This window comes from Mycteria americana, chromosome 3 (genome assembly GCF_035582795.1).
Source record: "Mycteria americana isolate JAX WOST 10 ecotype Jacksonville Zoo and Gardens chromosome 3, USCA_MyAme_1.0, whole genome shotgun sequence".
Lineage (NCBI taxonomy): Eukaryota > Metazoa > Chordata > Aves > Ciconiiformes > Ciconiidae > Mycteria > Mycteria americana.
The window spans coordinates 65,689,530-65,709,780 of NC_134367.1; the positions used below are offsets into that span (position 1 = coordinate 65,689,530).

Consider the following 20,251-nt stretch of genomic DNA (forward strand, 5'->3'; position numbering starts at 1 on the left):
ATCGTGGACAAAAAATACCCAACCCTTTCTGTTGTAGTTCTAAAGCTGTATTTTGCTTAACACAAATGTAAGAAAAACTGAAGCTCTGAATTTTGTCTGAAAACCTTTCTCAGCCTATACTTCACATCTGTTCTGAACTCTGTAAAGCTGCCAGTGGAAAGTATAAATTAATGCTTTCCATTGAGCCAGGCTTTCTATCTTGCTGCTGAGAACAGGATTAAGTATCTAATGGGAACAGGAGAGGAATCTTTCCCTTTCTCTGTACTTTTATGCAATGAACAATGACATTCCTAAATTGCAAGGATACGTGATTTTCAACGGAAGTGATGGCAAGGGGTGTTAGTGGCTTAGAACACTTGATACATGAAGAGCACATCAGACATCCATGACATGCCAAATCAGAACAGGACTTCAGTGATATGCAATACTGAGGTGCTCCCTTTGGAAATTAAAATTGTTCTGCACCAAACGAGGATAAACCAAATGTCAGTTCTCTAGTCCAAAATCATCTGTTATCTGAATGCATGCTAAAGTCTAGGTTTTAGAATAACTTATGTACAACACAAATAGTGATCACTTACGATTTTCTTTTATTGTGGTTGTGTGTGTTTGCATGGTAATTATACTACAAATGGGCAACTAGCTGTCTAAATAGCTGTTTGTGTCAACATAGTTTGGGAGGCAAACTTCGTTTTCTCTAGCCCTCTGTGTGGCTGCACCTCCTTGTGTAAATACTCCCCCAGAGTAGATTAGTTCACATGAAACTTGTTTCTCTTATTTCTTCAAAGCACCTGGAGCTTTGGGATGTATTGATGCAAGAAAGGGCCTGGCCACAATTCCTCTGTATTGCATTTGGAAATGGTGAGGGGTGAATACGGCAATACACATACGTGATACCAAATAATATAGAGACAGTGATAATACCAGTGCAGTACCCATGAAACTAGTCTTGTGCTCTGTGTTACACTGTCCTTGTGATCCAGCTTCCCTGAACTTCTCCCTAAAGCTGCGGGCTATCACCAGCATGTTGTGCCATAGCACAGTCTGCTCCTTCCTTCCACCTGGCCAGAGGCAGTTAGAACTGAGCAGAGGTGCCTGCTTTGTAGCATTGATCTGTTGATCCCATGAAACGTTGCTGTACTAATGGTATCATGACTTTTCTTATGGCATCAGTATCACTAAAATTTTAAAAGCCATAAGTTCTTACTAGTTGGAGGGAGGTCATAGCCAAGTGTATACACTTGAACTGCATCCCCTGAAGGTAACTGAAATCTAGTTCTAAATTCTTCCAGCTTTATGGAAAAATTTTTGATCATCTGTCAAGTTTCGATGTACAGGTTTGTTCTGCTACCTGTTTTCTATGTGTAGCTTGTACAATGTGCCACATTAGCTATGCCAACACAGCAAGCAGGAGAATGGACAGGAGAGGGGCTGCTGTAGTTGGCTTAACCAGTATAGCCAGATATAAATGCAGAAGATGTCTTTAGTGAGGCTGTTTTGCTATGTATTTTGCTGTTCATTTAAATTAATTGTGCACCCTCAACAGGCGCAGAAATGTTGACTGTTTCATATAAAAGTGGTTACATCTTGTGGAAATGTACAGAACAGACTTTCTCTGCTTTTTTCTTTTGATCGCTTCCCCTTATCTTTTACACTTAATTGCCAAGGAACTGATAGCTTCCACCCAGCTGTTGTGGCTATCACACTGCTGTAATTATATCACTATCTGTGCTTCATTTTAATCTGTCCTTATGGTCCTTCTCCAGGATGCTACTAAAGTTATGCAGTTAGTGATCCTTTGAGATGAAAAGATCCTACAGCATCTGTTCTTTTACTTAATTTCAGAGTGGATTTTTGCATGGAAAGATCAAATTTAACCAGCTGCAAATGTTAAACCAATCTGAACTCCTTTACAAAGCTGGAAGGGGAAAGGGAGGTGACATTTCTTACTGGTGCTTATTGTATGTCTTTCCCAAACTGTTAAAACTAAACTTTCACTCTGTAAGTCAAAGCTAGCCATTCATGAGTAATGATCACTCTTTGCCATTATCAGCAGAAGTCTCATCCTAAGATGAGAGGAAAATGCACTGTGTGATTCTGAAGTACTGGGAAGAGGTGGGAGGCAGCAGTTTCTTACTCAGTAAATGTGTTGCTTGTGCATTGTATTTGATTCAGTGGCTTACAAATACTTGCTGCTTCTGTGAGCCTCATCTTTTAATCAATGTAGTGGATTTTGTTTCATTTCTGCATGATCAGTAAATCTGTTTGAGAAGTCCCAGTGAATTGCACTAGTGAAACTCAATGAAAGAAAACAGGATTTTGCTGCTGTTACCAAAAACATTGTTTGGCTTATGATTATCTGTGTATCCCAAAAGGAAAAACTTAGCTTAACTCTGAGCTGAAGGATGAGTTTGAAGATTGGATAGGGTCATTAGAAAACACAGTTTCACTGCATGTAAATTGACTGCATTTGGGGTCACCAAGGTTAGCATCAGCACAGGAAGGCATTTTGCAGTTCCAGTATATTTTCTACAGAACTTATGATTGACTCGAGCAGGTCATCTGGAGTGCCATCACATGGCACATAGAGGATAACCAAGTGATCAAGCCCAACCAGTATGGGTTTAGGAAAGGCAGGTCCTGCTTAACAAACCTGATCTCCTTCTACAACAAGGTGACCCGCCTAGTGGATGAGGGAAAGGCTGTGGATGTTGTCTACCTGGACTTTAGTAAAGCCTTTGACACGGTTTCCCGCAGCATTCTGCTGGAGAAACTGGCTGCTCATGGCTTGGATGGGTGTACTCTTCGCTGGGTAAAGAACTGGCTGGATGGCCGGGCCCAAAGAGTTGTGGTGAATGGAGTTAAATCCAGTTGGCAGCCAGTCACAAGTGGTGTTCCCCAGGGCTCAGTATTGGGGCCAGTTCTGTTTAATATCTTTATCAGTGATCTGGATAAGGGGATGGAGTGCACCCTCAGTAAGTCTGCAGACGACACCAAGTTGTGTGGGAGTGTTGATCTGCTGGAGGGTAGGCAGGCTCTGCAGAGGGATCTGGACAGGCTGGATCCATGGGCCGAGGTCAATTGTATGAGGTTTAACAAGGCCAAGTGCTGGGTCCTGCACTTGGCTCACAACAACCCCATGCAAAGCTACAGGCTTGGGGAAGAGTGGCTGGAAAGCTGCCTGGCAGAGAAGGACCTGGGGGTGTTGGTTGACAGCCACCTGAATATGAGCCAGCAGTGTGCCCAGGTGGCCAAGAAGGCCAATAGCATTCTGGCTTGTATCAAAAATAGCGTGGCCAGCAGGACTAGGGAAGTGATCGTGCCCCTGTACTTGGCACTGGTGAGGCCGCACCTCGAATACTGTGTTCAGTTTTGGGCCCCTCACTACCAGAAGGACACTGAGGTGCTGGAGCGTGTCCAGAGAAGGGCAATGAAGCTGGCGAAGGGTCTGGAGCACAAGTCTGATGAAGAACGGCTGAGGGAACTGGGGTTGTTTAGCCTGGAGAAAAGGAGGCTGAGGGGAGACCTTATCGCTCTCTACAGCTACCTGAAAGGAGGCTGTAGAGAGGTGGGGGTCGGTCTCTTCTCCCAGGTAACAAGGGATAGGATGAGAGGAAATAGCCTCAAGTTGCACCAGGGGAGGTTTAGACTGGATATTAGGAAATTTTACTTCACTGAAGGGGTTATCAAGCATTGGAACAGGCTGCCCAGGGAAGTGGTTGAGTCGCCATCCCTGGAGGTATTTAAAAGACGTTTGGATGTTGTGCTTAGGGACATGGTGTAGTGGTGGGCTTGGTAGTGTTAGGTTTAAGGTTGGACTCGATGATCTTAAAGGTCTTTTCCAACCTATATGATTCTGTGATTCTGTGACTTTACCGATTAAAACAGTTCTTGAAAGACTGGGGAAGATGCCTTTCCCCTTATCTGTAGAGTACAGACGAATTGCGACACATTTCTGTGGTGATTCCAAGGATTTCTCTCTAACCTGCAACTCACATCTCACTTTCCTTTATGTCTTAATGATGAAATACACATTCAGAAGACTTCCATTTAGAAATGTGTAGCACAACGACCAAGTCATCTTCCTGTTGCCCATGTCAGAGCAACGAAGCAAATGTTGAGACAGCTCCCTGGTTTTTAGATCAGTTCTTTGTGACCTATCTTTGCAATCTGAAAAATAATGCCCCTCAAGTCTTTTATCTTTTCTCTCCTTAAGAAAGAAATGGATTTCTTAAGCAGTATTTGGAACATCTGTTTCTGATAACTGTAGTTTGAACCTAGATCTTTATAAGAACTTCTGGTCCAGGGTTTGTTTTATTCTGTCTTTACTGGAAATAATAATTAAATCAGTGCATGTTTTTTCAAAAGTAGATTAAGAAATGATTGGTGTTATTGCATATTGAAAATAAGAAGTTTTAATTTACCGACTCCCATCACTTTCACTCTTGTGTAAAGGTAGGCATCATGTGCAGTTCACCCCAGCAACTGTTGACCAAACAAAAGGCCACACTAGTGTTTTGGATTTTCTAGTACAAAATAGGTATTGAATGCATAAACTCATGCATGATCCATTATGCACTTAACCAACCACTTTTAATGATCACCTGTGAAAGTCATTTGATGAGTAGCAAACCTAATAGCTTGCTTTATCTCCACTTAATCTCCATCCCACACGCTTACAGACAATGCTCAGGTCCCCTCAAAAATACGTAATAATGATATAAATAGACCATTAAATTCGGTATGAAAAGACATGGAAGATAAGAAACTAAAAGAGGAAGGGAAACACAACATTAATGGAAGTGAAGAACTGAGTACTTTTTCTGCTGTCTCTTCTACAGAAAAAAGACAGGTCTTATTAGTTTTATTTGAAAATGGGATGGAGAAAAGCTGAGAAGAGAAATGGGTCACTCAGACACATTTGCGTATTATCCTTTGATTTATTATGAGCACACTGGAAGCTGAGTGGCACCAAGATACTTCTGGAAATACGAATCTAGAGGGGACTGTACATTCTTCTGATTAAACCCCTTCATAAAGGGGTTACTGAACTCAAAAGTTTTTAGTTGTTCTTTTGAATATATTTAATCTTGGTTAGGGTTTGGGGGTTTATGATGCCTTCAAATATTGAAAAAAAGTTAGCTACTAACTTGGGAGATTTCTCTTGTTTTCTTGCTTCTTCGGAACAGTAAAAAGGCAGAATGTCATGCAGGTAATTGCACTAGGCTGAATGGATTGCCCTCAGGTGCTGGAAAAGGTCTAAGTCTATTGCAAAGCAAGATGATTGTGAGGAATAGGAAACAGAGGGCCTGTCAGAGGAGTAAATCAGTTAGTGAGTCAATGGAAATGGCTTTGATAAATGGATGGATGTCAATATTAAATCAATTGGTGGGAAACATTGTTATACTCTGGGACAAGGATAAACACTTCAATAAAATACAGGATAGCTGTTTCATTTGAGTTAAACTATGATTTTCTAGTCAAGCAATCAGCTTCCTGTGATGACTGCAGTTTTTTGTTTGTTTGCTTGCTTTTTGGCTTTACTTGAAGGGAAATACAGTGATCCCCATTTTATGTGCTTCAAATAGACTTGCTTAAATCTCTACTGGCAGATAACTTGGCATGATGTTTATTCTGCAGTAATAACAGTACAGTACCCCTAGCATATATACTAGTACAGCAACTTTGCTACTGAAATAAAAGCATTAGAGACAAGTAGTAAATGTCATTTTGTTAGACTTTGTCCCATATAGCTTTAGTTATAATTAAGATTATCAGGTTTAGAATGCTTTTTCTGTTTGCATTATTTCTTGATGTAATTTACCAGTCAGTTTAAGGTAGAATATTCTTGTTTTACAATTAAGGTCTAGTTATTCTCCTTTTCCCTGCAACTTCTGATAGTTAAATGTTGCTATAGTAGAATTTTATTCTGTAGTTACAAGAGCAATTTAGTATTCATAAATGATAATGAAAATTGCATGGCGTACGGGTGTCCAAAAGATTCAATAGTATAAGGATATTATAACTTATACGGTTCTTTGCAACTGAGATAAACTGTCTTCTACTCTGTTTGCATATCAGCTTAAAAAAAAAAAAGTAAATCATGCACCCTCTAAATACTGAAATCAATGAGATTTTTTTCAATCTGAGAGTAAAATTTGTCCCCAAGACAGTGGACACTTTCACAGAAAGACAGACCTCCGTGCCTTCATGTTCCTAATGGCGAGGACTTTTATCAGGTATGCAAATAATGTGTGAGTCTGTTTTCAATTTTCCTTTGTCCTTCATCCTACCACAGGAGGATTTTCTCTGCCTGTTAGTAACATCATCTCATTGAGCAAAATATAAACTCTAGGAACTTGCGGCTTTTTTTATGCCATATTTATTTACTGTGGTGTGCTGGATCAGTCCTCATCCCAATGGAATTCCTGCTGCTATTTTAATATTTAAATTAAGTAGCATTTAGTTTATTTTTAAAAAATGGCTAAAGTGCTTTAAAGTATGTATTAAAAATGTTCATACGTCACATGAGAACTGACATTTCTAAATACTTTTGAAGCACTTATATTCAATATCCTATGTTCCCCTCTTCTGGGGAAAGGCATACAATGGTCATAAGACCATTGTATAAGATAGGTCATAAGAAAAAAGGCAAAAGGAGAAGACATTTGGTAAACTGATGCAGTAGCTGCATGACAGGCACTTCTCTTTATCCCAGGGTTCATTTTAGTCATTTGTATTTGACGCAGTGATAATCTATGAGATGCTGCAAAGGGGCATGTAGCAGCTGTCCCCCAGTTAATGCTGGCTGCCACGCTGTTAGCTTACAGTTGTCCCCTTTCTCTTACAGTCTTGGCTGTATTTTGGAGAAAGTATTATGGAGAAATGGAAATGCTACTGCATTTTGTAATGCTGTTCCATGCTGTAGTGTCCCAGTTTCCCATACATACCTGTTTGCTGTTCTTTGCATGTGTGTTTTCATCAAGGTTTCTGATATCAGTATTCCATTATAGACTTCCTGCTGCTCAGGAGAACCTGATACACTGTTATTTGCTGTAGCTTTTATTTTCCTTTTGTTTACTGGTTGTTTTCATCTTTCATGTGCTATCATTAAGTCAATGAGTTGGGCAAATTACCGCAAGTGATCCTTTTCAAACTCCCTTTTAATATCCCCTGTTTATTTTTAGTGTTGCTAGATTAAATGGTTCTGTAACTATATTTGTTCAGAGGCTACTTCAAGGATGCTAATTACATTGATAACAGGTGGGAATTCCCATGGGATTTTTTCCAGATGTTATCTCTGTTTCTTGTTTCTTTATGCAAGTAGAAAGTGTTGCCTGTAGAAATACAGATATTGATCCAGAGCTGTGGAGAATATTAAAAAACCTGTGTTTTACGTGATTGCCAGTTTCTACATAGCATTTAGTGGAGAACTTATATTTTCCTTTTGATATGATTTGGGGGACTGCAATGCAGCAGAACATTATATTACACAAAGCTCTATTATGTCGTATGAATAGACAGACACGTTGTCAAGAGATTTTTTGATCCATTTAGATGTATGTGGAAATAACTTCAAATAACTAAGTAGAACCAGCTAAGGAAGCAATAAAAATGAATAATAGTGCAGTGTAGTAAACACAAAATGGGCTAATTATAGTCTGAAATCAAATATTGAAGTTGAATTTCCAAATTTTTAGTGTGCAGCTGTTCATTCTGGCTCTAGAAGAGAACAGGAATTGCAGTCTGCAGCAGAAGGAAGCTTGTTGTGCAGAGGATCCAATACTGTATCCTTTGTGATCCCAATTGGAAAGGACATTGTAAAGATAATGCAAGATGGATTCAGCCAGATTTACTGGCATATATTTGTGGGGCTCATCAGCTTTTTCTCTTTAGCTCTTTTCTTTCTTCTTCCCTTTGCCTTAGTTCTTGTCTCTCACAGTATTTTGTGAATATGTAATTCGTATTATTCATTACTGCTCATCTACTTGAGTAATTGTCAGTGTGGTTAACCCTTTCACTTTGTTACAGACTCTAAAGTGCATTATCAAATAATTTTCAAACCTAAAGCATTCTATAGTTGCCTCCTGTTGAATCTTGTTATTTATTAAAAACTTTTAATGCTATAGAATTAGGTTAGCCTTCTGGTTTTGTGATTTTAGGTTCAAACCTGCATCTAGAATAGAGCTTGGGACTTGCAATTCAGAAGAGTTTTAGTTATACTGGAATCGGTCGCTGTGTTTATAAGATGCCATTGGCACAAGTGGCATCACTTCTCATCAGACTAGTGGGGTCTAGGTAGTGCTTGAAGCAACACCACCACCCCCAGTTCTCAATGCTCAGCAAATAGACATCTCTCTTCTCAACAAAAAACAATACAGTGATCTCATAGCTTATCAGTGTGAAACGCAAGTTCTGGCTTAATTCTTCAAGAAAATTCCTGCATCATTTTGGTCAACTTCTTTGTTTTTCCATTCCTTAGCTCTCCATTAGGAAAATGTCTATAACAATTTTCCCTACCTGCAAGTATAAGAAAGTTGTTCAGATTTGATCATGAAGTGTTTAGATATCATGGTAAAAGGGTCCTGGGACCCTGTAAAGAGAAGAAACACCACAAGGTCTGGACTTTTGTGTGTCCTTCCTTCATTTCATTCTCAGTTACATTCCTTAGCCTGTTTGGAACAATCAGTTGAAACCCAAAGGTTTCCCCACTTTCCTTATGGGGAGTATGAAAAATAGGAGATTGTTAATTTTTGTGCACCTCAGTAAAGTTAAGACAAAGTTTTAAAAAACAAAACCAACTGCATTATTATATAATTTTGAAGCATTGTAAATCAGAGTACCAACCAGCATTAACGCCACAATATGCATTAATTTCTTCTAAGTTCCTTCTGTTTTTTGTAAAAATGACAATCATGAAGAATCTAAATAGATTTTGTTTGTTTTGTAGGTGGTGGACTGTGCTTGGGACGAACTAGTCAAGATCTATACTCCATCATGTCTGGCAGTTCCTGTCTAGAGAGAAAGTGAAGATGATCTGACACACCAGGAGCCTTTCTCTCTTCCCCCACAACCAGACTTGTGCTAAAGTGTCAACTGTGTCACTAATCTTAGTGTCTCTTTTTAAGTAAAACTCTGCTTGAATGGAGTGTTGTGCACTTAAGCATGTGGAGATTTTAGGGCTTGGTTTACTGTACAGGTAGTACTTGAGCCAGCAAAATGTTCAACAGCTACTGAATGGCCGAAGAGTGGCTGTAGCAGATAGGAGCTGGTGTCTAGAGTAGAATCACCAACACAATTTTGTGATCTGTCTGGCTAATGATGAGAGCAGAGGCCTGAATCTTTTTGATCCTTATAAAGAATAAAAGTAACTGGCAGTGTATTTTGAGATGTCACTGTAGAAAAGAAAAGAAGAAAGTGGCTTTTCACTGTAGAGTACTGTAATGTCAACTGAGGTTTGTATCACTCGGGTGCATTTGTATTTATATGTTTTGCTGTGACTCATGTTGCATTATTTTCTTGTGCAATATGATGAATACTCTTGATAGACAGTAAATGTCATAGTTTATAGCCAGCTGATTCATTTGACCTTTTTGATTGATTGTTGTTTCACAAAGATGGTAAAGATTATTTTCATACATTTTTTCCCTATAGATCTCAAGTAAAACAGTTGATGAAGTCATGCAGAAAGATACTCCGATGATAGAGAAAATATTTAGGAAAAAATTAAATATATACAATGCTAACTGGATCACAATCCTCAAGATTTAGAGATATGACAGCCATCTTTTTTATTAGACTTGTCTTCTATTTTGACTTAGAAAGTTTTTCCAAGAGATAGAAGAGGAATGTGGGCATATATTCAGTGTTTCTGGACCTCAGACAGCCTAGCCACAGTGAGGGCTGATGTCCAGACCAGTTGAACCTACATACGTGGGGATTAACTACGTGGCATAAGCATAGCAGATCCAGTGTGGCCAAGCTATTATACTAACAAGAATATGCCCAACGTGTTATAGGTAAGTTGAGTAGTTTGCATGCCCACTTTGACTCCTCAGCCCACATGCTGATATTTTCATCTGAGTTTTTCTGGGGCAAGTAGAGGTGTTCAGTTTTTATGTTTCTCTGGTCTCCTGTGAATACTCTTTCAGGATCCAACTGTGATACTCCTGCAGTTCTCACTGGCATATCTTAGGCCTCTCTCCTGGTTTCCTCCTAGCCTTTTTGGTTTTTGGTTTGGTGTTTTTTTGGTTTTGGTTTTTTGTTTTGTTTAACCTTCTTAAAGCTGTCTCACTTCTGCTGTTACCCCATATCATCAATCTTTACCATCAAAAGACTCTTTGGAGGCCGGGTCTTTGCAGATCTTTGGTCGGGTTTTCATAGTCTCTTGTTAATGACACTTCTGGGTTGCACCACTCATACATCAAGCAATAGCAGACACTGCCAGATCTGCTGGATGCTTTGAAGAAATGAAAGAATTAAGTGGAGCTAAGGCTTGCAAGTTGCAAGGAAAGAATGATTGTGCTGTCTTGGAGAAAGAGCCAGGGAACTTGGAGGTAGATATCTCCACAGGGAGATATGCGTGTACTGATCTGGTGTTAGGGCAAGAAAGAAAGAAACCTCTTCTACAACATGAGAATTTGGATCCTGATAGGATCTTACATTTTTCTGGGTCAGTGCAAACTGACCCAGAATACCATCTTCTCGAGCTGAATTAGTAACAAAAAGTAGATTTTCTTTTTTTGTAACAGTGTGTTACACCAAATTCCAAATGTTTACTGCACTTTAATTCTGTGTGCTGAGGAATGATGCAATGGTAAAGCTGTGCTGCATATAGCTTTCAGCAATACCATGGGCCATAAAACCTAATTTTAGGTATTAAAATTGATTATTTCAACCTTAATAGTTACTCCACTCTTCTGCTTTATCTCCCTTTTCTCCTTAGACTACGAGTTACTTATCTGAGTGGAACATTTTGGTTGTGGGTATATATTTTATATGCTTGTTTCTGGGGGGAGGGAGGGGGATATTCCAGAATGCTGCCATAGCCTATCAGTTGGAAGGGCAAATTCAGAAAACCTAGCAGAGGGGAAGAAAAAATGGAATTCTGAACATGCACACTCAACACGTGGATTAAACCTTTTCTTAACTGCCTTCTCTCCCCTCATGTCCTGGTTAGCTTCAGTGCTGAAGGTTGCTGCATCCAGATTTAATTCTTTTGAAAAATGAACGCATCTAGAAGACGCACATAGTAAATAAAAACTGTGGCCTGTAATCTTCCTGCGTGATCTTTGAATGAAGAGAATGTGCTATAACATTTCTGCATGTAATAGAAAAACCAATCTGGCAATAGCTGTTGCTGATTTTTAATTTTCAGGGAACATTAGCTATAATTGTTTTAAAGAAATACTTTTTACTTTATGACCATAATACTAGCTTCTGATCTGAAACAGGCCTTTAATGACAACAGTCTTAAAGACGTAATGTGTTCTACTTTAAACTTGCTCCTGTGGAAGATTTTGTTTTATGGGAGCCCATAGGTTTCTCCTTGGTTCAAGAAACATACTGATAATCGTGTTCTGAAGGAGTGGATTTGCTGTTCTACAATGCTATTAAATTAATTGCACACAGTGTCTTTGGCTACACTCTTGCATTCACTTCCCCAATTAAGAAACATTGATCAAAAAGTAAATGCAGTGAAAGATACTGAGAGATCCTATAAGTAAAGAGTATTGTAATTATGGTTTATGTCTTGTATGAATGCTGGGTGACAGTCGCATTTTTCCTCTGTGCTTTTAGAGACCGTACTTCATGCAACTTTGCCTAGCTCTGTGTCCCATCAGGTCTGCATTTTGATAAAGGAGAGCTATTTTAAATGATTCTTTGTGTCTGCTTGTGCCAACTACATGTCAGTGATGAAGTGATCTCTTTCTTCTAGCCAAGTACAGTGCTGGCCTCAAATTTTGCTGCACAGGCATGGGTGTACTCAGCCTTTCAGCAGTACTGCTCAGTTTTGAATGTGGCCAGGGTCATGTGATGGGGAACGGCTACAACTCTGCACACCACTTCCCCTCTATACCTCATGGTTGCATCAGAGCCTAATTAAAGCAAACTGTCCATTAAACATTTTATATAGATCTTTACCATTTTCATCCAAGAAACCATTTTAAAAAGTGATGGATGCCCGTAGGAATTTGACACTTTTCCATGTTTTTTTTTTTTTTCTCAGACATGTCATTGTACTTAGGTGAAATGCAGAACTGAGCATAATTTGCATCAAAGGAATAGAGTTAAGGCATAATCATCATCTCATTACTGTAAGGAACCACAGAGCTATTCATTACTGTGATCTGTGCCCCACTGCTAGGTCAAAATTTTGTAAGAGAGTCAGGTGATGAACTGAGCACCCGCTGCTGTCTCTGGACACAAGAACAGCTAGTGTGAGGGAAGTACCTTCACTGTAGTGTTACCTCAAGTGATGTGTCTCTGTTGCTTTATCCAGTTCCTTCCCAGTGAAGTGCAGGAGTACTAGTCTTATCTGAATGTGGGGTGGTGGAGAGGCAGTGAGAGACTAGTACGGGACCTGGCCTCAATCCATGTTGAGAAAGGGGTGGTTGGGCAAGAGACAGCACCTTCCCCTCCACCCCCCTTGCCGGCTATAGACAAGACAGGAACTAGGAGTACCATGAGAGATGTTGCAAGAGAAGCTGGCCTTGCAACACAGGTGAGATCCAAGACATAGGATATGGTACTTGGGACATGGACACTTGAGCTCCCAAATTTAGTGTTAGTGCAGCCTCACCTTGAGTACTGTGTGCAGTTCTGGGCCCCACAATTTAAGAAGGATGTGAAAGTACTTGAATGCGTCCAGAAGACAACAAAGCTGGTGAAAGGGCTGGAAGGAGTGTCCTATGAGGAGTGGCTAAGGACTTGCAGCTTGTCTAGTGTGGAGAGAAGGAGGCTGAGGGGCGACCTCGTTGCTCTCTACAGCTTCCTGAAGAGGGGAAGTGGAGAGGGAGGTGCTGAGCTCTTCTCCCTGGGATCCAGTGATAGGATGCATGGGACTGGTTCAAAGCTGCAGGAGGGGAGGTTTAGACTGGACATTAGGAAGCATTTCTTTACTGAGAGGGTGGTCAAACACTGGGACAGGCTTCCTGGAGAGGTGGTTGATGCCCCAAGCCTGGCATTTGGACAATGCCCTTAACATGCTTTAACTTTTGGTCAGCCCTGAACTAGTCAGGCAGTTGGACTAGATCATTGTTGTAGGTCCCTTCCAACTGAACTAGTCTACTCTGTTCAAATTTTTATCCTTCTGCTATGCTTGGTTTTCTGTTTCAATCAGGGAAATATTTAGCCCCCAATGCAGACTTGCAGCCTGATCCTCTACAAAGTCAGAGACTCACTTCTCTAGTGCTAATTTCACTGGTGAGGGGACAAAATTGTTTCTTACAGAGGTTATGCTTAGGTGGAGTCCCAATTACTACAGTATTTCCAGAAAGCACGATTAGATTTTTTTCCATCTGCACTTACTTGGCAGGAGTTTTTTTTCTCCCATGTGCAAACATTGTCACAGTGATCCACGTGTTCCTTTAAACTGTGCTGTGTGTGGGCTTGGGATGAGTCCAAATGGAGGCTGGTGTAAATGCATTGGCACAGTTCTTCAGTGGGTTTTGAAGCCAGACTTGGTCTCCAGTAAGTTTAAATGAGAGTTTCAACCTTTATACGCCTTAGTATGTCAGGCCACTTAACTGTGAGTTTACATTTTATGCTGCAGCGCAGCTGCTGAAGTGGGTGAAGGCCCCCAAGGTGGAGCACCCCATGACCCCAGGGAGGTGACCGCAACTGACATGTCATTGTGCCTGAAAACTTCTGGGTTTCAGTGCATGCTTTCTTCCCACCCTGAGTTAGCAAAGATTAAACTTCCAAGCATCCCGATTGCATCCATGGCTTTTGTGACTGAGGTAACCTGAGAAATTCAGATAGGTATTACTCTTGCCTTTTAAAAGGAGGCATACGCACAGAGTCCTGGGGGTTTTTTTTCAGTGTTTTAATATTTCAGTCAGTGGAGTTTTTAATCAATAGAAATGTAAGTACTCATATTATTACAACTAAAGATTTGCATGTGAAAAGAAGATGAAAATGCAACTGCCTTGGTAAGAACCAGAGAGAGAGCAAAATGGAAACTAAACTGTCGTGGAAAATAATTACGGAACACTTAAAGTCAAAAGGGGAAAAGCCAACTTAAAATTATAGATATCGGGAGAATCCTCCCATGGATTCTGTAAAGATGAAGAGAAGAGGTGAAGGAGGAAAAGAGAGGCTGCAGTTTTGAGTCAGGCGAGTATTACAGTGGTCCTCACAAAGTCAGTCTTGTTCTTGCATTAATGTCAGGCTTGGGAATGGGAATGGGGAAAGGAAGGAAGGTGAGAAAATGCCAAGCAAGAAAGAGGGAGTGAGAACAGTAGCTTGATAAAAAATGAATAAATTGAAGATTGAAAAATAAAACGCCAGGCAAGCTGGAGACGGCCTCTGGTGAGAGAGAATATTTATCCAGGAACACATGTCAAGAAGTAGAAGGAAGCACTGCTGTGTCTGCATCGGTCACAGGCAGAGTCAACAGCAGCCGCCGGCCCCCTGCACAAGCACGGCCGATGGCATTGAAGCGCGAGGTGGACTTGCACTCAGCTCCCACCTTCTGGAAACAGACTGCAGGTTAGATTTCCAAACATCGCTTCTGTCTCCATCCACATGTTTACCCCAGAGGCTGAAAAAAAGAAGTTCCTCTAGTTTTTGCTTAGAGAACATTATTTCTCTTGTGGTTTACCTCTGTTGTTTAATTTCAATGGTACCCATGGTTTCCTTTCCCCCATTACCAATTTTCATCTTCAAACACTCATACCTTAATGCGTACCTCTGCTGTTCCATTTTATAAACCTTGCCCTGCCTCCTTTCCCTGCCTGTACCAGCTCCGCTGCTCGTTGTAACCCGGGAAACTTATAACACATCCTCTTTGGTGCAACTGATCCCCGTGACCACCGAGAGACCCTTACTGCACCCAGCAATAATCCTGGGCACACAGGGCTTCTCTTGGTTCAGATGAAGAGCCCAGCGCTGTGGGTCCGGTGTGTTTTTCCTGCCACTGCTCCATACTAGTGCGGTCGTTTTGCGCACGGTTGCTTGCCTGGCAGTCCTAACGCCTGCCCTGCTCTTGTTCAGAGCTGTTGGCATCAGCACCCCTTTCCTGCTACAGGTCTCACCCGAACACTGCGCTGTACACTGTTTCCAGTGTAGTGACTGGGAAGAAGTATAGCTGGCATTGGAAGCTGGGTATGTCTAGTGAGGTCTATGAACTGAGCTGAGACTGGAATGTAACATTTTTCTGCAGAAATGTCACAGAAAAGAGTTGTGCCTTTTTGATACTGTTGAAATGTGTGCTGTGCTTGTGCTAAATTCCGTACAAGCCCACCAGAACTGGCAATCCTTTTCAGGATCTGGTCCACTCTTTTTATGGTAAGTCTTCCAAAACCAAGCTTTGGGTGTCAAGTGTGCCATTTTCCCCCAAGCTGGTTCTTTCTAATACTGTTCCTGTGGAGAGAGGGGAGGCTGGTTTTGTTTAAAATAAAGAATAACTTTGCTGATCTCATATTGATGGGTGAAAGGTAGTCTTACTGCTAATGAGAGAGACCTAACACGTATGATGTTAAAAGGCGGCTCAAGGCAGCTCCGAATGAAAGTACAGTTTTTCATTCCCTTACGTTGCCTGACACTGCAGGAGACGTGTAGAGGACTGGCTGTCCGAGAGAACTGCTTTTGCTTTTCCTTAGAGTCGAGGTGATCTATTGCAGTCTCCTGTTAAAACCTTCACCTGGCAAGTCGAAAGGAGGGATTAGCTTATTAAACGCTACCAGGCTTTAAAACATCACTTTCGAAGACTCTGTGTGGTTACCAATTTTTAGTGACTTTTCAACGAAGGTCTCCCTGCTAGAAAGAGGTCCTCCCAGCTTTCTTAGCAGCGATTCCCGTCCCTCTGCCGTTCCCCGCCCGAGAAAGGGCTCCCTTCGGCGAGCGGGCGGGCGAGCCGCGGGGCGGCCGCGACCCCAACGGGGGGAGGCGGGGGGCTGCAGGCGGGATGCCGCCGGTAGCCGGGGGGGCTTTCTCCTGGGAGGACGTACGCTTTTGGGGAGAGAACGGCGGTACCGCCATGCTTGTGCACGCGTGGGGGGGCTTGCACTGACCTCCCCGCTCCGGGAGACGTGGGGTTTCCTACGGGTCTCCCACGTTATTTTCGGGCCGGTCGCGCTCCGCCGCGATGCCGCGTTTACCCCCCTGGCCGAAAGCGCAGCGGTGCGCGCTGCCGCCGCCCGCCCCTCCTGCGCCCCGCCGGGTTTGGGAGGGCTCGCGGGCAGCGGGAGGGGGCTGCCACCCCCGCTGAGCCGGGGCGTGCTCCGGGGGACACCGCGGGGCGACGCTGGGGGGACACCCGGGGCGGCGGGCGGGGGGGCGACACCGAAAGCGGCGGCGGAGACACGTTGGGGATGGCGGGGGGACACCCCGGGGACGGCGGCGGGGAGGGGACGGGAGCGGGGGCGCGGGGAGGAGGGGGTACACGGCGGGGGCGGCGCGGGGGCGACACGTCGGGGGCGACGGCCGCCCTGCCGGGAGCGCGTCCTGCCTGCGCCCGCCCCCTGCCTCCGCCCGTCCCCGTCCCCCCCCGCCGCCGCCGCCGCCGCCGCCGCGGCGGGTGGCCGGGCGGGCGGCAGTGCCGCGGGCCCCGGCGGCGGGGCCGTGCGCGGGGAGGATGGGCCGGTGGCGGGGCCGGGCGCGGGGCGTCGCGGTGGCGGTGGCGCACGGGCTGTGCTCGGGCTCGCTGAACATCCTGCTGAAGTTCCTGCTGGCCCGCTACCACTTCGCCTTCCTGACGCTGCTGCAGTGCCTCAGCAGCGCGGCGGCGGCGCTGGGGCTGGAGGCGCTGCGGCGGCGGGGGCTGGCGGCGCTGCCGCCCTTCGGGCCCCGCCTGGCGCGCCCCTTCGCCGCCGTGGCCGCCCTGGCCACGCTCCAGTCCACCCTCACCCTCTGGTCGCTGCGCGGCCTCAGCCTCCCCATGTACGTCGTCTTCAAGCGCTGCCTGCCCCTCGTCACCCTCCTCACCGGCGCCCTGGTGCTCCGCGACGGCATGCCCTCGCCCGGCGTCCTCGTCGCCGTCCTCATCACCACCTGCGGCGCCGCGCTGGCCGGTGAGTGCGACCGCGACCGCGACCGCGACCGCACCGGAGAGACGGGACGGGACGGGACGGGACGGGGCGGGCGGCCGCGCCGCGCCACGGGGCGCCCCGACGGCGGCGCCGCCTCTGCACCGGCAGCCCCCGCCGCTCCGGCTGGGCTTCGGGGCGGGACGGGGCGAGCAGCGGCAGCCCGGGGGGAAGGGAGCGAGGATACGGCGGGGCGTGCAACCCCGGGGGGGCAGCGGCAGCCCCACCGTGGCAGGCGCAGCCTTAAGGGGGCAGGTGCGACCTTGCGGGGGTGGATGCAGCCCCGCTGTGACAGGTACAATCTTACAGGGCTCGGTGCAGCCCTGCGGAGATACGTGCGTCCTTATGGGGGTCGGTGCGGCCCTATAAGGGCCGGTGTAAACCCATGGGAGTAGGTGCAACCTTATTGCAATCCTGTTGGGGAAGGTGCAACCCTACGGAGGGACGTGTGGTCTTAGCGGGGGTGGGCGCAACCTCACAGGGGTAGATGTAATCTTCTGGGGTAACTGCAACCCCACGGGGGCAACTGCAGCCCTACTGGGGTAAGTGCAATCTTACAGGGGTAGGTGCAACCCTGAGGGGCCAGGGGCCCTACCTGTGTTGACTTCCAGCCGAGGTGTAGGTGGGGTGGGAGGCAATGCTGGCTCTGTGTGGCCCGGCAACACTCCCGGGTTGGGGGCTGCCCCAGGGAACAGAGCATACGTACATGGCGAGGAGCTTAATCTGCAAAGAAGCCTGACTGGGGGCTCGGCAGGGAGGCTCTCGCTGTGAGGGCTCCACACAGCTTGGCCTTGCTGGGGGGAGCAGGAGGGCAGAAGGAGGGCCGGGGGGCTGGAGGGCAGGGGAGAGCTGACATGTGCCCACTCTGGCAAGAGGATGCCCAGCATTGCTGTGTGTATGTGCGATTTCAGCTGCAAATCTCCTGTAGTGTCTTCACAAAAGGGAGAATGCAATCTGACTTTGGCTGCGGGATTTAGGGGGAGAGGGGATGACATTCAATAGGTTTGCAGCACACACACACACAAACCAGATATATCTGTTGGGAGGTAAGTGTGTCCAGCCTTGGGAAAAGCATGACAAATCTTAGGAGTTACGGAAAGGGCACTGGTGCCTATTTCCTAAATATCCCCCCAGCCCAAAACTGTGCTCTCTTTCTGTCTCACATGCAAAAACCATGCTTGTTTCTTTCTGTGACTCTCCTGACAGGAGCTGGTGACCTGACCGGGGATGCTATGGGCTATGTGACAGGCGTGCTGGCCGTGCTGATACACGCTGCCTACCTGGTGCTCATTCAGAAGACCAGCGTAGATAGTGAATATGGACCCCTGACAGCTCAGTATGCCATCGCTGTTTCGGCCACCCCTTTTCTCATCATCTGCTCCTTTGCCAGCATGGATTCCATCAACGTCTGGTCATTCCCGGGGTGGAAGGACCCTGCCATGGTATGCATCTTTATCGCTTGCATCCTGATTAGCTGTGCCATGAACTTCACCACCCTTCACTGCACTTATATTAACTCGGCTGTGACCACCAGCTTCGTAGGGGTGGTGAAGAGCATAGCGACCATCACGGTGGGCATGGTGGCATTCAATGATGTGGAGCCCACAAAGTTATTTATAGCAGGTGTTGTGGTCAATACCTTGGGGTCTGTCATTTACTGCGTGGCCAAGTACATTGAGACCAGACGGCAGAGCAATTACGAGGACCTGGAGAAAGAAGCTAGAGAAGAGGAAGGGAAAAGGCAGGCTGGAGACCAAGCACTGTTTGCGATGGAGGCGATTTCCCAGGAGAAGGGGGCTGGGGAAGCAGCAGTGGAAGGATCAGCCACGGGGGACAGCCAGAGCGGAGAGGAAGAGAAGGGCAGCACTGAGAAACCTGTCAAGGGACCGGTGGTCCAGGGAAAAGCCACCGGCACACAAGAAGTGAACAGGAGCTCGCTGAAGGATGCCTATCTTGGAGTATGGAGGTTGGTGAGGGGTGCTAATTATATGAAGAAGGATTATTTGATAGAAAATGAAGAGCTACCAAGCCCTTAAAAAGCAGGCTTGAAAACCTATTGCTTGAGGACAGACACCTGGTTCTCCGTACAGGGGGAAGGGCAGAGCATACATTTCCACATCAATGCTGACAAATCCAAATCATGTTACCTCATTGTCAAAAAGCAAAAGGTCAGAGTTTGCTCATGCTTTGGGCTTGCTTTCAGCTGCTTTCAGTACATCGGTTTAGACCCACCACAGCTAAAGGTGCTGAGTCCTCTGCTGTGGATACAGAGAGAGTTGGGTAACGGCAAGTCACGGGGCGCTTGCCCAGCAGCCTAGGCCATGGGGGACACCAGTACCATTAAGTTAGTCGGCAGTGCCAGTGACATGGCGGTGGTCTGTAGCTTAGCTTGTGTCTGGAGCCCTGTGATTTTAACACCATTCAGAGGCTCTGTCGATGTGCTTCCGTATCTGTATCCATCCAATTATAGGTACTCAATATAAATATATTCCTGCAATATATAAGCTCCTATTAACTGTACTTTTATGTGCTCCTCTGTGTCAATACAATTGCAACAGAGCTAGAGGTTGTGCCACTTCAATTATGTTGGTGTAAAGTCACCCTCTTAACTGAAGAATTGAAACTCCCTGATTCTGTGGCCAGGCTGGGCCTTGGACCTGGGTTGCATTGGGTGGTTTTTGTCTTCACTAGAAACACTTTTGTCTTGCAGTGGTGTACATGAGAGCAGAACCAGATCTGAACTTTTGAGAAGCTGTGGTCAGCAAAGGAAAGATGTTTTTCTATGAGCTTTAACTACATGTAGCATTGGGAATATTAGTTTGACCCAAATAAAAGGGATTGGAAATGTTGGACTGTATTGATTTGATTTGGGAGGGCTATAAAAAAAAACAGGGAGACAGTGCGTGCCTTGTGTTATCCCCTCCTTGTACCCTAAAGTCGGGTGAATCAGAGCCTGGCCTGGAACCTAGGTGTCCTCTCCATCTCCCTCTCTCAGAAGTACA

At 45.2% G+C, this 20,251-nt stretch overlaps 2 protein-coding genes across 2 annotated transcripts in view; both read left to right on the top strand.

Annotated features, from left to right (window-relative positions):
- The window catches only part of PEX7 (peroxisomal biogenesis factor 7), a 45,951-nt gene extending 34,321 nt beyond the window's left edge, over window positions 1-11,630 (top strand). The window contains exon 10 of the mRNA XM_075498813.1: window positions 8,951-11,630. Within this exon, the coding sequence (XP_075354928.1) occupies window positions 8,951-9,019 (69 nt within the window). The 3' untranslated portion in view covers window positions 9,020-11,630. The remainder of the gene's footprint in view (window positions 1-8,950) is intronic.
- Window positions 11,631-16,798: 5,168 nt separating this feature from the next.
- Window positions 16,799-19,759, top strand: SLC35D3 (solute carrier family 35 member D3). Its single transcript, XM_075497353.1, has 2 exons — window positions 16,799-17,234; window positions 18,456-19,759. Exons 1-2 carry the CDS (start codon window positions 16,799-16,801, stop codon window positions 19,283-19,285), a joined length of 1,266 nt encoding a protein of 421 aa, XP_075353468.1. The 3' UTR covers window positions 19,286-19,759.
- The last annotated feature ends 492 nt before the right edge of the window (window positions 19,760-20,251 follow it).